This window comes from Taudactylus pleione, unplaced genomic scaffold, assembly GCF_031769625.1.
Source record: "Taudactylus pleione unplaced genomic scaffold, aTauple2 ptg000217l, whole genome shotgun sequence".
In the NCBI taxonomy this organism is placed as follows: Eukaryota; Metazoa; Chordata; class Amphibia; order Anura; family Myobatrachidae; genus Taudactylus; species Taudactylus pleione.
The window spans coordinates 1,346,703-1,361,367 of NW_028284619.1; the positions used below are offsets into that span (position 1 = coordinate 1,346,703).

Sequence of the window (14,665 nt, forward strand, 5' to 3'; positions counted from 1 at the left end):
TTCTGTATAAATGGTATTAATAACAGAGTGTAACTTTGCTTGGTTGCAGTACTGTCTATTATTATTATAGCATGCAGTCCCTGTTTTAATGCTATTGAAGATTATCATATAGGGGTCTATTCAACAACGATTTTTTTTTACACAATATATCTCTTCCGCATTTTTAAAGTAAGTCCACTATTCAGCAATGGGTTCATGGAGAAGATAACACAATTATCTTCTCCATTAATTCCCATCTCGCAGAGTACTGCACTGTAGGGATCAGCCATTGATCTCTACAGTACTTTAACGCTTTTTGCTATTCGGCAAAGCAAATAGCTCGAAAAATATTTACTTTATAAACGTCATCTCAGAATGGCATTATATGAAGAAAATCCTTAAATATCCTGAAAACTGCAGGGACAGATATAAGGCCTGTGTACACAATTCAGTCAATTTGGACAGTTTTGACAGGCTGGAGATGTACTTACCCTTGGTGGTCACCACAAAGCAGGGGTGGAGACTGGGTCGGAGCTTCAAGATCCTGCAGGGACTTATGGGAAAATTTCCCTCTGTCCCTGCAGTTTTCAGGATATTTAAGGATTTTCTTCATATAACGCCATTCTGAGATAGCGTTATATAAAGTAAAGATATTTCGAGTTAATTGCTTTGCTAAAGAGCCAGGCCGCGCCTGGGTGAAGGGGACGTGGCCTAATAGTGAGAGGCGGGGTCACACCCACTTAAGAAAAGAAAAAACTTTGTTGCCAGGGCTGCACGCTGTGGAGGGGGGTGCTGCGAGCCCTCAGCCCAGCGTATATCCAGGGCAGCAGCAAGCAGTCTCCCACTGCAGCCCAGCACACAGCAGAATGTGCTGGGCTGCTCGGCTGACAGGGAGGAGAAGGGCGGCATTGGACCCGGGCCAATCCAGCAAGCCTAGTACCCGCTCCCCCCCCCCTCTCGGCATTCCTGATGGTGACTATTCGCAAGCGCATGACTGAGCATGCGCAGAAGAAGAAACAGAAGGTATTATTTTCAGAAACCCAATAACAATGCCTTCTGTAACATCGCATGGACAGCTTGTTAATGCATTCGCTGTCCCTGCATTAAAAAATTCTAAATAGCAACGATAAAATTGAATAAATGATAAAAAATTGTGACGATGTTGCCCGATAATAATCGGAGCAACATCGTCATTCTTGCTTAATAGACCCCTTAGTGTAAACACTGGAGTAATATCCAGACTCACAGTCATTTCACAAGTGCCAAGATTCATTTCTCTCCTCCCCAAAATAGAAACCACAACAACAAACAAAGATTAGCTGCGAACACTGACAGAAATCCCACAAGAAACTGCTGCCAAATCTGGGCATAATTCATTTCATTTTAAAGACAGTCGTGTAACTTAGTGCTTTTCTCTGAGTCACAATGAGCCAGGAAGTAAGAGTTCTCAGAATCCCAATTGGTTCTCACTTCTCAGTAGACCGGACCTCTTAGGATACCTGTGTGAAAGAACCTATTAAAAGATTATTTGTAAAATGTTAGAATGTCCAAGATGCCTAAACAACCTTTAAATCCCAAGGCAGCAGGAAAGCTCTAAATTCTTTGAAATAAACAGATCTGTGCGGACCTGAGGTTTAATCCCAGGAGGCAGCCGGCTCTGCGAAACAATGATAACACGTTTGTGTGGCGATTGTGTTTTATGTAAAACAATTATTTCATCTTTTATGTACGGTACAGTTTTTATAGTTTCTTCACACAAGCAGATCAGTTTGCGGAATCATTTGCAATTTTGGCCAATGATTCCGTTTTAAAAAGACATTTAATGTGTATAAAGCTCTGTAGCTTGTTCTGCTGAATCGCTGGCCGTATTGAGCTTGCCTGCACTGTAAGGAGCTGTGGCTGCATTCACACAAACAGTATGCTCCAACTCTTAACCTCACATAACAGCAGGGGTTCCAGGGAGAGGCAGGTGTATGGGGGCATCGAAATGAGGGCAATCCCATTAATACAACTATGCAGAGAAATACAGTTCCCTGTGCAGAATGACTTTAGTAAAAATCATTATCTTTTAATGTCGCCTCTAAACCAACATGAATAATTCTGAAGATTTTTCATGTGATTTTGTTAGGATAAACTAGGTAAGGCTGCTTGGCAATGGTAATCACTGCGGTAGCCAATTATATAACATAATATATAATCTTCCACCTGCAAAGACCTTGATTTCTGTGATGCTGAGAAAAACTGTTCTCTTACAGAAAGTAATGCTGCATATCCACTAGGCGATTAAAATAAGCGATTGAACGATAACGACATTGTTATCGTTCGATCGCTCATTAATCATTTACAAATTGGGCATTAAAATGTCGAAAAACTACCAGCGATGCGCGCTCTCGCTGGTCTTTTCCGACATCAATCATCGCCTGAACATGCTGGTCAATCTGCCGATAACGAAAGATTGTGCATGTTCGGGGATGAGTGATGTGCCTGCACTGCATGACATATCGTTCAGTGTAGGCACAGTACAGAATGAGGAACAACTGTATGATTACAATGTTGTAATTGTACTGTCGTTCCTCTATCGCCGAGTGGATACGCACCTTAAGTCTCCAATAATTGTCAAACAGTTTGTACTTCCCTGCCCGCTCATATGCACGTTCTATATCACAGGTTCTCAAACTCGGTCCTCAGGACCCCAAATAGTGCATGTTTTCCAAGTCTCATCATAGAATCACAAGTGAAATATTTAGCTCCACCTGTGGATCTTTTAAAATGTGTCAGTGAGTAACGAATACACCTGTGCACCTGCTGGGAGATATGAAAAATGGGATCTGTGTGGGTTCCTGAGAACCAAGTTTGAGAACCACTGTTCTATACTATTCATAACTATTTCATCTTTTACTGCACAGGTCCTTAACCTTTTCAGCCGAGAACCAAACTAAGGAGCCAGCTTTAGGAACCATAACTCAGTTCTCAGTCACTTGTGACCAGTTAAAGAGGTCTATTCATCTGCACTTAATTGTCACAAAAGCAGGTGAAAAGCACATTTTCACCTGCAATTGTTACAATTAAGTATTCGGGCCATTCATTGAGAAGGTGAAGCAGGAGATATCACAGACATCTCCTACTTACCTTCCGTTTACGGAATGGCCCGCTGTCCCCATACACTAGTATGGGGACAGAATTCATCAAGCTCCGAAAATATTATATTTTCGGAGCTTGACTGCGGGGGCATTCGCCATCTTCAGATTCGCAACCCGCTCCAGGGTTCGCAACCCGCTCTTCCCTATGGGAAGTAGGGCCGGGCTGCGAGAAGGGATCCTTTCAGATCCCTCCGCCCCTGTCCGGTTCCTTCCGCCGGACGTCGGGCTCTTGTGCGCATGCGTGACCTGTAGGTCGCGCATGCGCACCGCCGTCACTGCTCCAAATGGAGCAGTGAAAAGATTCACTGCTCCGAAAAGAAGCAGTGAAGCCGCTCGCGGGGGCAGCTGATTTCACATCAGCTGCCACCGCGCCGGAGCAATGCTGAATTGCACCGGTGGCCTTGGCGAATTAGAATGTTAATTATCAGGGTCCGAATCATGAATAGGCCTCTTAATGATTTTTGGGGGTGGAGTAAAAATAATACATGCATTGTTTTTATTGAAATACACTGATATATATATATATATATATATATATACTCTCCCAAATTGGCGGCACTCACAGGACTGGTATCCAAATTTACACAGACACTGCTGCCACAGCAGTCCAACGTTTCCGTTTATTTCAACTTTTATCAAGTTGAAATAAACTGAAACGTTGGACTGCTGTGGCAGCAGTGTCTGTGTAAGTTTGGATATCAGTCCCGTGAGTGCCGCCAATTTGGGAGAGTGTTCTAGTGGATTTTTGGAAGGCACCAGGGCAAGTTACGTATAACTATTATTGTTTGTCGAGTGCCGAACCGCTTGCTTGTTATATATATATATATATATATATTTATATATATGCTGGAATCAAATCAAACATGTCAAGTAGCGCATATGTTGTTAGCACAGAATGGTTTTGCAAAATGAAAATTTGGAATATACTGTACCCTAAATAGAATTGGAATGGGGTGCTGCAATTAAGGTAAATGGACAAAGGTGGTGCCAGCTTTCTCCTACGTGAATCAATTTAAATTAGGGGTGTGCACCGGCCACTTTTCGTGTTTTGTGTTTTGGTTTTGGATCTGGATCTTTCTTCGTGTTTTGGATCTGGATTGGTTTTGCCAAAACCACCCTTCCGTGTTTTGGGTTCTGGGTTTTGTGTTTTGGATCTGTATTTTTTTTTTTAAAAGCATAAAAACAGCTAAAATCACAGAATTTGTGTGTTTTTCTGCTCCTATGCTATTATTAACCTCAATAACCTTAATTTCCACTAATTTCCAGTCTATTCTGAATACCTCACACCTCACAATAGTGTTTTTATATCCAAAAGGTTGCACTGAGGTAGCTGGATGACTATGCTAAGAGATACGAGCGGCACAAACACGTGGTCTATCTAGGAGTGACACTGCAGTGGCAGACAGGATGGCAGTTTGAAAAACTAGGCCCCAAACAGTACATAATTCAAAGAAAAAAAAGAGGTGCAAGATGGAATTGTCCTTGGGCCCTCCCACCCACCCTTATGTTGTATAAACAGGACATGCACACTTTAACAAACCAAACATTTCAGCGCCAGGGTCTGCCACACGACTGTGGCTGAAATGATTGGTTCGTTTGGGCCCCCACAAAACAAGCTGGCAATTAATCTGTCCCTGCACAAACTGGCTCTACGGAGGCAAGATGTCGTCCTCATCCTCCTCATCCACCGATTCCTCACCCTCTTCAGTGTTGTGTACATCCTCATCCTCACAGAGTATTAATTCGTCCCTGCTGGAATCCACAACCACAGGTCCCTCTGTACGTTCTGGAGGCTGGTCTCCCTGGAAGAGTTGATAATTCATTTTATGAACATCATCTTCTCCACATTTTGTGGAAGCAACCTCCTACGCCTTTCGCTGACAAGGTTCCCGGCTGCACTAAACACTCTTTCTGAGTACACACTGGAGGGGGGGCAACTCAGATAAAATAGAGCCAGTTTGTACAGGGACCTCCAAATTGCTTCTTTTTCCTGCCAGTACAGGTACGGACTGTCTGACATGCCTACTTGGATGCTGTCACCGATGTAATCCTTTAACAGACAGACGCACGCTTGTCGCTGCTGCTTTAAGGATGCACGTGCGGCTACATCGCACACAAGTCACAAACACATAAAAAAAATAGTTTTTTATTTTTTGGAGCACTTTGAGGGTTACACCACCCTTTAACAGACAGACGCATGCTTGTCGCTGCTGCTTTGAGGATGCAAGTGCGGCTACAGCCCACACAATTCACAAAGACAGAAAAAAAAAGAAGAATATTTTTATTGTTTGTGGAGCACACTTTGAGGGTTACACCACCCTTTAACAGACAGACGCACGCTTGTCGCTGCTGCTTTGAGGACAGTATCATATGCAGTGACAGTAGACTTGTCAGAAATTGTTGGCACGTCCTTCAGTCCGGACCAGATGTCCAAACCGGCCCTTGACTTATGACACAGGCGCACGCTTGGCGCTGCTACTGTGTTGATGCATGTGCGGCTACATCGCACACAAGTCACAAACACATAAAAAAACAGTTTTTTATTTTTTGGAGCATTTTGAGGGTTACACCACCCTTTAACAGACAGATGCACGCTTGTCGCTGCTGCTTTGAGGATGCAAGTGCGGCTACAGCCCACACAATTCACAAAGACAGAAAAAAAAAGAAGAATATTTTTATTGTTTGTGGAGCACACTTTGAGGGTTACACCACCCTTTAACAGACAGACGCACGCTTGTCGCTGCTGCTTTGAGGACAGTATCATATGCAGTGACAGTAGACTTGTCAGAAATTGTTGGCACGTCCTTCAGTCCGGACCAGATGTCCAAACCGGCCCTTGACTTGTGACACAGGCGCACGCTTGGCGCTGCTACTGTGTTGATGCACGTGCGGCTACATCGCACACAAGTCACAAACACATTAAAAAAATAGTTTTTTATTTTTTGGAGCACTTTGAGGGTTACACCACCCTTTAACAGACAGACGCACGCTTGTCGCTGCTGCTTTGAGGATGCAAGTGCGGCTACAGCCCACACAATTCACAAAGACAGAAAAAAAAGAAGAATTTTTTTATTGTTTGTGGAGCACACTTTGAGGGTTACACCACCCTTTAACAGACAGACGCACGCTTGTCGCTGCTGCTTTAAGGATGCACGTGCGGCTACAGCCCACACATTTCACAAAGAGAAAAAAAAATAATTTTTTTATTGTTTGTGGAGCGCACTTTGAGGGTTACACCACCCTTTAACAGACAGACGCACGCTTGGCGCTGCTGCTTTGAGGATGCAGGTGGAATCTAGACGGGATTTGGAACCGGGGACACACTACCTCCATCAATTGTCTAAATCCCACTGCACTAATGGCGGATACCGGACGCACGTCTAACACCAACATAGCAGTCAAGGCCTCAGTTATACGTTTTGCTTCAGGATGACTGCTGTCGTACTTCATCCTCATCGCTAGGGACTGTTGGAGGGTCAATAGTTTAGTAAAAGTAGTGGTGTTCCTACTTCCTCTCTGGGATGATGAACAACTCCCAGCAGCAGCAACAGCACTAGGAGGAAGTGGTTCTTGATATTTCCCTATTTTATTTTTATCGGAGAAAGTTTGGTCCTCCATTTATGTTATATTGATATATACGTGCGGCTAAGGTGCACACAAACACAGAAAATATTTTTTTATTTTTGCTGGAGAGTAGTGCACTTTGTGGGTTACACCACCCTTTAAGAAATGAGCCAGCCGGCTCTTTACTTATGGGACACAGGCGCACGCTTGGCACTGCTCCTTTGTTGATGCACGTGCAGCCACAGTGCACACAATTCACAAACACAGAAAATATTTTTTTATTTGGTTTGGAGTGTACTTTGGGAGTTACAGCACCCTTTAACGGTCAAGCCAGCCGGCCCTTTACTTATGACACAGGCGCACTCTTGGCACTACTTTGTTGATGCACGTGCGGCTACTGCGCACACAATTCACAAACACAGAAAATATTTTTTTATTTGGTTTGGACTGGAGTGTACTTTGGGGGTTACAGCACCCTTTAACGGTCAAGCCAGCCGGCCCTTTACTTATGACACAGGCGCACGCTTGGCACTACTTTGTTGATGCAAGTGCGGCTACTGCGCACACAATTCACAAACACAGAAAATATATTTTTTTTTTGTTTGGACTGGAGTGTACTTTGGGGGTTACAGCACCCTTTAATGGTCAAGCCAGCCGGCCCTTTACTTATGACACAGGCGCACGCTTGGCACTACTTTGTTGATGCACGTGCGGCTACTGCGCACACAATTCACAAACACAGAAAAAATATTATTTTTTTAGCACTTGGGAGGAGCACCCCTGATGGACAGAGCACCCCCTGGACAACACTACAGCACCCCTTTAGGACTGGGACACTGCACAGAACTTTGGAGTGGACACAGCCCCTATGGACAACTGACTGCACAACACAGTCCAGCCAGCCCCTATGGACTTTGAAGTAGTGGACACAGCCCCTATTAACAACAGCAGCACAGCACAACACAGCCAGCCCCTATGGACTTTGAAGTAGTGGACACAGCCCCTATGGACAACAGCAGCGCAGCACAGCACAGCACAACACTACTCTGCACTACACTACACTACACTACACAGCCCAGCCAGCCCTAACTCCCACCCTCCCTCTTCACTGTCCACAGCTGAGTGAGAAAATGGCGCTGACGCGGGTACCTTATATAGGATCCAAAACCCGCGAGACCCGGAAGGCGGGATGATGACGTTTTGCCTCGATTTCAGATACGAGTCAGGCAGGAAAAGTCGAGCCTGACTCGGATCTGCCTCGGATCAGGGGGGCTGGGGGGGGTTCGGATTTCAGAAATCCGAACCCGCACACCCCTAATTTAAATACAGTTGAGATCATTTCAATGGTTGCAGTGTGCCATGGATTATTTGCTTAAAGTACATTTTAGACATAAATTCAACAAACCCCTTGGACATACTTTTGCAACTACCACAATAGGAAATGATTTGCTAGTCTTTGTGGGATTTTGTAAAAAATAAAGATCACAGACAATTGTTTAACTGTGTTCTGTCATCTTACACCAATTATCCCTGTCACTGTGTTTGATGCTCTTTAATCATGCTTCACACACAATGTAATCCAAAGTTGTTCTTCCCCTCCCAGGGTTGTGGATGATTTCATTGACCTGTCTACAACATCAAAAGTTTCCACAGTTGCATCACTCAAGCACTGGAGTTTCGTGTCTCCAAAAATCATTATAATAATTAAATGGCAGAAACAACGACTGGAAAACGAGGCATAATTATATTTCAATAAAAATCCAACCACCAATGGTGCAAGCCCTAAGATCTATTTTTACTGGCTACTGCTCTTTGTAGAATTAAGGACTGTGCGCATAAAAGTTTAGTCAATTTATTTGCACAAAATTTAAGTCCTGTTTGTAAAATGAATGCACTTAATTACTTATACGTCTGAAGCTAAAGAGATGTTTCCTTTCTCTCCTCTGTAAGTTATATACAGTAGATCTCCTCATCCCTAGTAACCACAAACACATTGTTGGCACAGCCTCCTCTGTACCAGAATTCATGCTTGAAATAATTTGTGGGGCAACCAATGATTTCACAACTAGGGTGTGTGAGTGGTCCCGTTGCACAGAGTACAGGGCTCTATGTGCGGCACTGTCGTTGCTCCACTTCCCTTGCTTCCTGTAACGGCACTCTACAGCCAGGATCGTTGTGTCAGTGCCACCTGGAGCGTCCTTTAGACGCTTCGGGCAGTGCTGTACTTTGCCACGCTGGCAGCTACGCCCTCTCAAAGTGACAGCATGATGTCATCCAGTCAGGTGGTGGGCACAGTGACAGCTATTTACGGCACTGGTGCTATGAATGGCAAATTGTCACAAAGGACAAGAATTACTGGAAAATATATTATTATTTTTATTTATCATTTTGTCATTACTTGTCTTTTTTATTAGTGACACGCACAGACGAGCAGCACTTTACTTACCATTTAAGACAGTCTGAGAGTGCTGTAATTTGTACTACTATAATAAAGTCACTCCACTCTTACTAGTATTTCAACATTACTATTATGCCTTATAAACCTGGACCTATTCACCAACAATTTAGTTGAAATCTCACAGCAAATATATTAATGGGGGAGCCAACATTATAACATTCATTGGGTCACTGAATACATTTATGAGACTTTTAATATTATATAATATTGTCAATTTTCAGGAGTTATATAAGACATAATACATTTAATCATTAGTAAGGCTTTAATGAATTGGAGCCATATAATTGTACGTATGACCCCTATCATTCGGAACTCAAAAACCTGTGGCCATCGTGTCATTGTCCACCCCACTCAACTCACTTTTCTGTCAGGCCAGTTGTACTTGGCGAATATAGTATCATAGGTGTCGACAGCCCCGTCGGCAATTAGCATTATTGCTTGACTGCAGATACTTCCTTCTCCTGTGTGATTAAACTGCAAAAAAATAAAATAATCGTGTAAGTTTTAATAATCTTGTGCACATCATACTGTTATCATAGGAGATTAAAAATGTCACCAGTTGCCACTTAAGACACAGTGCCACCTACTGTCCCTCCAGTGCAGACTCCCAAGTAATACTCAGCATGAAGCTGTTGCTATACTCCAGCATTATTATTTTTTTAAACTTACAGTGGACCTAACTCCAAAATACAGGGGGGCAGCCATTTTGTGAGATGAACCAGTATTCACGTGGATGAAGATTATTATTAGTCATGAGACCATATACCTTACTGATGTCGCAAGTTCCTAGGGAATTTAATAGCTGACTCCATTATGGGATGTGTTCTTGTGTAAAAATTATACTGGGTCAAACGTGATATGCTGTACAAAGACATGCAAAGGAAAGTACCGTTTATTGAAGATGTACATCTGTCAATAGAAGATAAGATAGAACTAAAGTCAGTTTTGTGAAATGGACTGTTCCTCAGAATGTTAATTTTTGAGTCCGTGTCCCAACCAGATGCCATGAAGATAGTAAATATGGCTGTCCTATATATCCAAACTTAACAGCACAGCAGCTACAGTGCAGCCATGGCCAAAACTTTTGAGAACGACACAAGTGTTGGTTTTCACAAAGTTTGCTGCTTCACTGTTTTTAGACCTTTTTGTCAGATGTTACCATGGTATACTGACGTATAATTACAAGCATTTCATAAGTGTCAAAGGCTTTTATTGACAATTACATTAAGTTTATGCAAAGAGGCAATATTTGCAGTGTTGACCCTTCTTTTTGAAGACCTCCGCTATTCGCCCTGGTATGCTGCCAATCAACTTCTGGGCCACATACTGACTGATGGCCGCCCATTCTTGCCTAATCAATGCTTGGAGTTTGTCAGAATTTGTGGGTTTGTATTTGTCCACCCGCCTCTTGAGAATTGCCCACAAATTCTCAATGGGATTAAGGTCTGGGGAGTTTTCTGGCCATGGACCCAAAATTTCGATGTTTTGTATCCTGAGCCCCTTAGTTATCACTTTTGCCTTAGGTGCTTCATCATGCTGGAAAAGGCATTGTTCATCACCAAACTGTTCTTGGATGCTTGGGAGAATTTGCTCTTGGAGGATGTTTTGGTACCATTCTTTATTCATGGCTGTGCTTAGACAAAATTGTGAGTAAGCTCACTCCATTGGCTGAGAAGCAACCCCACACATGAATGATCTCAGGATGCTTTTGTCATTCTCAAAACTTTTGGCCATGGCTGTATATGAAAGTAATCTTTTATCCTTTCGGATTTTTCACAAACCTACATTGTTCACAGGTGAATTTGAGTCTTTAATCACTGACAAGTTTGTTTCTTTTCTATACTCAACCATAATACATTTTTTAAGATGTTCAGTTATTTACGTGACACTAGTTCAAAGATTCCTGGCGCGCAACAAGTACTTGTGTGTGATTTTCCAATTTTTGCATAAACAAAAACTTTTACAAATCCAAAACTATGCCCACGGGATACATTGAGGCACTGACCAGGCCCGTAACAGCCCTGTGCTGCCCCAGTCCACTGAGTGCGTAACGTCATGAGGTCGAGTGCATGACATCATGATGTCGCGCTGAAGGTGCGGGGCCAGCAGCACCAGTAAGTGCAGCGCTGTACTGAGGATGTCTGGTCATGTGCACAGACTGCAGTGTGCACTTCTGTAGCCTCCTGAAATGTTGCCACGTGAAATGGTGATACTCTGAGGATGCTGACTGTCAGGGTTAGACGTCTCCAAGGGGCTCAGGATTAGGCTGTAAAGTGAGTTTAGGGTTAGACTCATGGAGGTAGGGGGGAAGGTTATGGATAGGCATTAGAGGGATGGTTAGAGTCAGGGGTAAGGAATTAAGAATTACTCCTCTTGTGACCACAGGACCCGGAAGAAGACGCTAAAGCCGCCGCTGCTGCTGGGAGAATGTAAGACACTACTAGACAACCAGGGATGTTTTTTTGACATATGAATTGTTTAGACATGATGAAAATTTACACGGTCAATGTTGTCATAATAAACATATCGACATGCTGAATGTCCATAGTTTGCCCATGTCGATATTCTAATGCCAACATGATTCATGTCGACTTGCTAACCAACTGTCAGACAATCATACCAACCCTGTGGGACTACACATCCTAGAATACCCTGCCACAGTTTTAGCATTCCCTATTAGTAAGCTATCAGGGCATGCTGGGATGTGTAGTTCCAAAGCAGCTGGAGGGCTGCATGTTGAATACCCCTGCTTTAGATGGTCTCTAAACTCCTCAATGGCTTACTAGCCAGGGGCATCATTATAAATAATTCAACATACAATATGGACATTTTGTAGTATAACTAAAAGGCGCTACAGATACAGTATAATACTGACCTCGTTCAGCAAATCAAAGGCTTCGTTCAATGCTATGTCCAACATTCCGATCCCTTTTGCCGAGAGTTTATCTAAGTGTTCCCTGAAATGCTAAAACGAAAGAGAAAACATAATTAAAAAGTATTCTTTGGAGAGGATAAAAAGGCTAAACATGATTTCTATATTACTGTAAATAAGAAAGAGGCATACAGGTTTCAGCTCTCCACTGAATTACACATTTACAGATAAGATTAGACAGTTTTTGATCCATTTATTTGGACAGGATGTAAGCTCTAGTTTCAACGTGGCGTCATGCGCCAATCGGAAGAAGACGTCCAACTGCCCGGCTGGATTGCCAAATAATCCCACATGTGGATTTGCATAAACTCTAGACAACTTTAAGTTAAAAACAAATTAATTGTTGTTATGTTACAATTGCAGGAGTAATATTTCTATATACGCTACTAAAGAACTAATAATTAGTTCCTCTAACCACATTGCATAGGATGGTACTGGCACTATAGAGACAAAGGATTTATATGATATAATTCTAGAACTAAGGGCCTGATTCAGAGCTGAACGCTCTGACCAGAGCGCTCGCTCTGAATCAGGGCCCTCCTCCATGAAAATGGAGCGTCCTCCTGGACGCTCATATAGCTGTGGGTGACTACCCACAGCTATAGCGAGCGTCCATGATGATGGTCGCGATGGTCTTGACCATCGCGACCATCGGTCTTGCGACAAAGACCCTGCGGTAGGGTCTCCCTGCCACAAGCCCTGGAGAGATTTTGGCTCTATCAGAGCCAAAATCACTCCCACTGACATCACTAGTGATGTCAGTGGGGCCGGCTTCAGACGGTAGGCGTTCCCATGGGGACGCCTCCGTCTGGCCGGCACGCCCACCAAAGGGGGCGTGCTGTCAATCAACATCGACAGCACGCCCCCTTTGGTGCGAGACCCGGAGCGATGGAAAGCCCGTCGCTCCCTGGGTCTCGCGCATGCGCACGATGGAGCTCCCTCCGTCGTGCGCATGCACAGTGGGGAACATCGACCCGCTTGCGAGCGTACTGCCGCTCACGAGCGGGTCTGAATGACCCCCTAAGCACGATACTTAAACAGATTGTGAGATTGTATTGAATAATATATGTTCATGTGGATTGCTCCACGCTGCATGTCTAATATACAGTATATAGGTTAATGCACACACTAATATGTAATACTAGTAGTTTTAGACCTTGCATCTGCCCGGTCAACCTCAGCCCGGCCCCATCTCACCCGCTCTCCGGCCACCCCCATCTCGATCGCGATCGCTTTCCAGTAATCCCCATCTCACATGCTCTCGCCCCCCCCCCCCCCAATATCTTGTTTCTAATACTTACCCTCCCTCCGTTTCAGGTGATTTTCTCAGTCATCTTAATGTGCACTGCGTGCGCAATCATAGTCGGGCCACACGCCGTGCACGTTAGATAACGCTTGCATGCACAGACATGTAATCATGATGACTTAATTAAAATCAGGTTATATATCTAAAGACATTAGAAATGATCAATGATTTCCATGAGCATAAACTAGGCTGTTTGTTTTTATTTTACAGGGCACAGAATCCTTCTATTATTCTTATACATCACAATTATTCCAACTGTGAAATAATGTATTAGACTAATAGAGTAGTAGTTTTTTTTTTTACAAAAAAATTTATGAAAAATGAAAACATTATATTTTAATTACCATCATTACCTTACACTGTATATTTGAAATTAAAACATACGTGTATTGCGATTACCATTGTACTACATTATGGTTTGGTATCCTTTAGTTTTTGTTTAATTATGTATTTTTTATTTCTTTTGATTTAATCAGTCACACAATTTAAACAGTCAGACATGCTATTATACAGAATCTAAAACTATATAGAACTTTTAAAGTAGTGTTATATTTCTGACAGCTCTGAAATATTTAGGAGAATCCGTTCTTGACCATTTAACGGCTGCCTGAAAAGCTCTTGTGTGACACCTGCCTAAATCCTTGCTGATGTGGAAGACAGAAGTAGTCAGTATTGCTGAATTACAGTAGGCCTGATTGTGAGTCGCACGCTAAGCTGATTTTCATGCAGCTGGCTGATGTTTTCTATTCTGCTCATGCATTACCGCTTTGAGGAGCTGAACTAATTTGGGAGCAGGAAGTGTGTTTTAGTGGGCATACTGTACCTGGGAGGCGACAGTGGGGGTCGTTAGGCAGATGTGGGCATGACGCTTACACCAGCTGCTTCCAAAGATGCTCACACAGACTGCATCTGCCATAAGGCTGGTCCAAGTATTGATGGTGTGTCCAATGATGCATCTAAAGACGCACAGAGACGGATTTCCACAGGTGCAAGGTGCTGCAGTGTCTCAGTTTTGAAGAAATCGGCCGTGACAGTAGCATAAAGAAGCAACTACATGTGACACAGAATCAGGCTCAGCGTATGAACAAGTGTGAATTATGTGGTCTTACCATGGCTAAGGTATGTCCTAAAATGTCCACTACAGAAAAATATATGATTATATTTGTAGTCAGAGTGACAAAGAGAAGCAAGTACCAATTAGGGGTCCACACAGTGGATCATGACGGGAGCAGAGAGTATTGCACAGATCCCTGTCTCTGCTCTGCAGGCAGGCCTAATGAGTTGGG

At 43.3% G+C, this 14,665-nt stretch overlaps 1 protein-coding gene across 3 annotated transcripts in view; it reads right to left on the reverse strand.

The window, feature by feature from the left end:
* Positions 1-14,665, reverse strand: part of CACNA2D3 (calcium voltage-gated channel auxiliary subunit alpha2delta 3) — a 1,120,348-nt gene that overhangs the window by 522,308 nt on the left and 583,375 nt on the right. For all 3 annotated transcript variants that reach the window (XM_088478672.1, XM_088478674.1, XM_088478673.1), the window contains exons 11-12: positions 12,017-12,106; positions 9,502-9,615 (exon numbers count right to left, since the gene is read on the reverse strand). In XM_088478672.1, the coding sequence (XP_088334798.1) occupies positions 9,502-9,615; positions 12,017-12,106 (204 nt within the window). The remainder of the gene's footprint in view (positions 1-9,501; positions 9,616-12,016; positions 12,107-14,665) is intronic.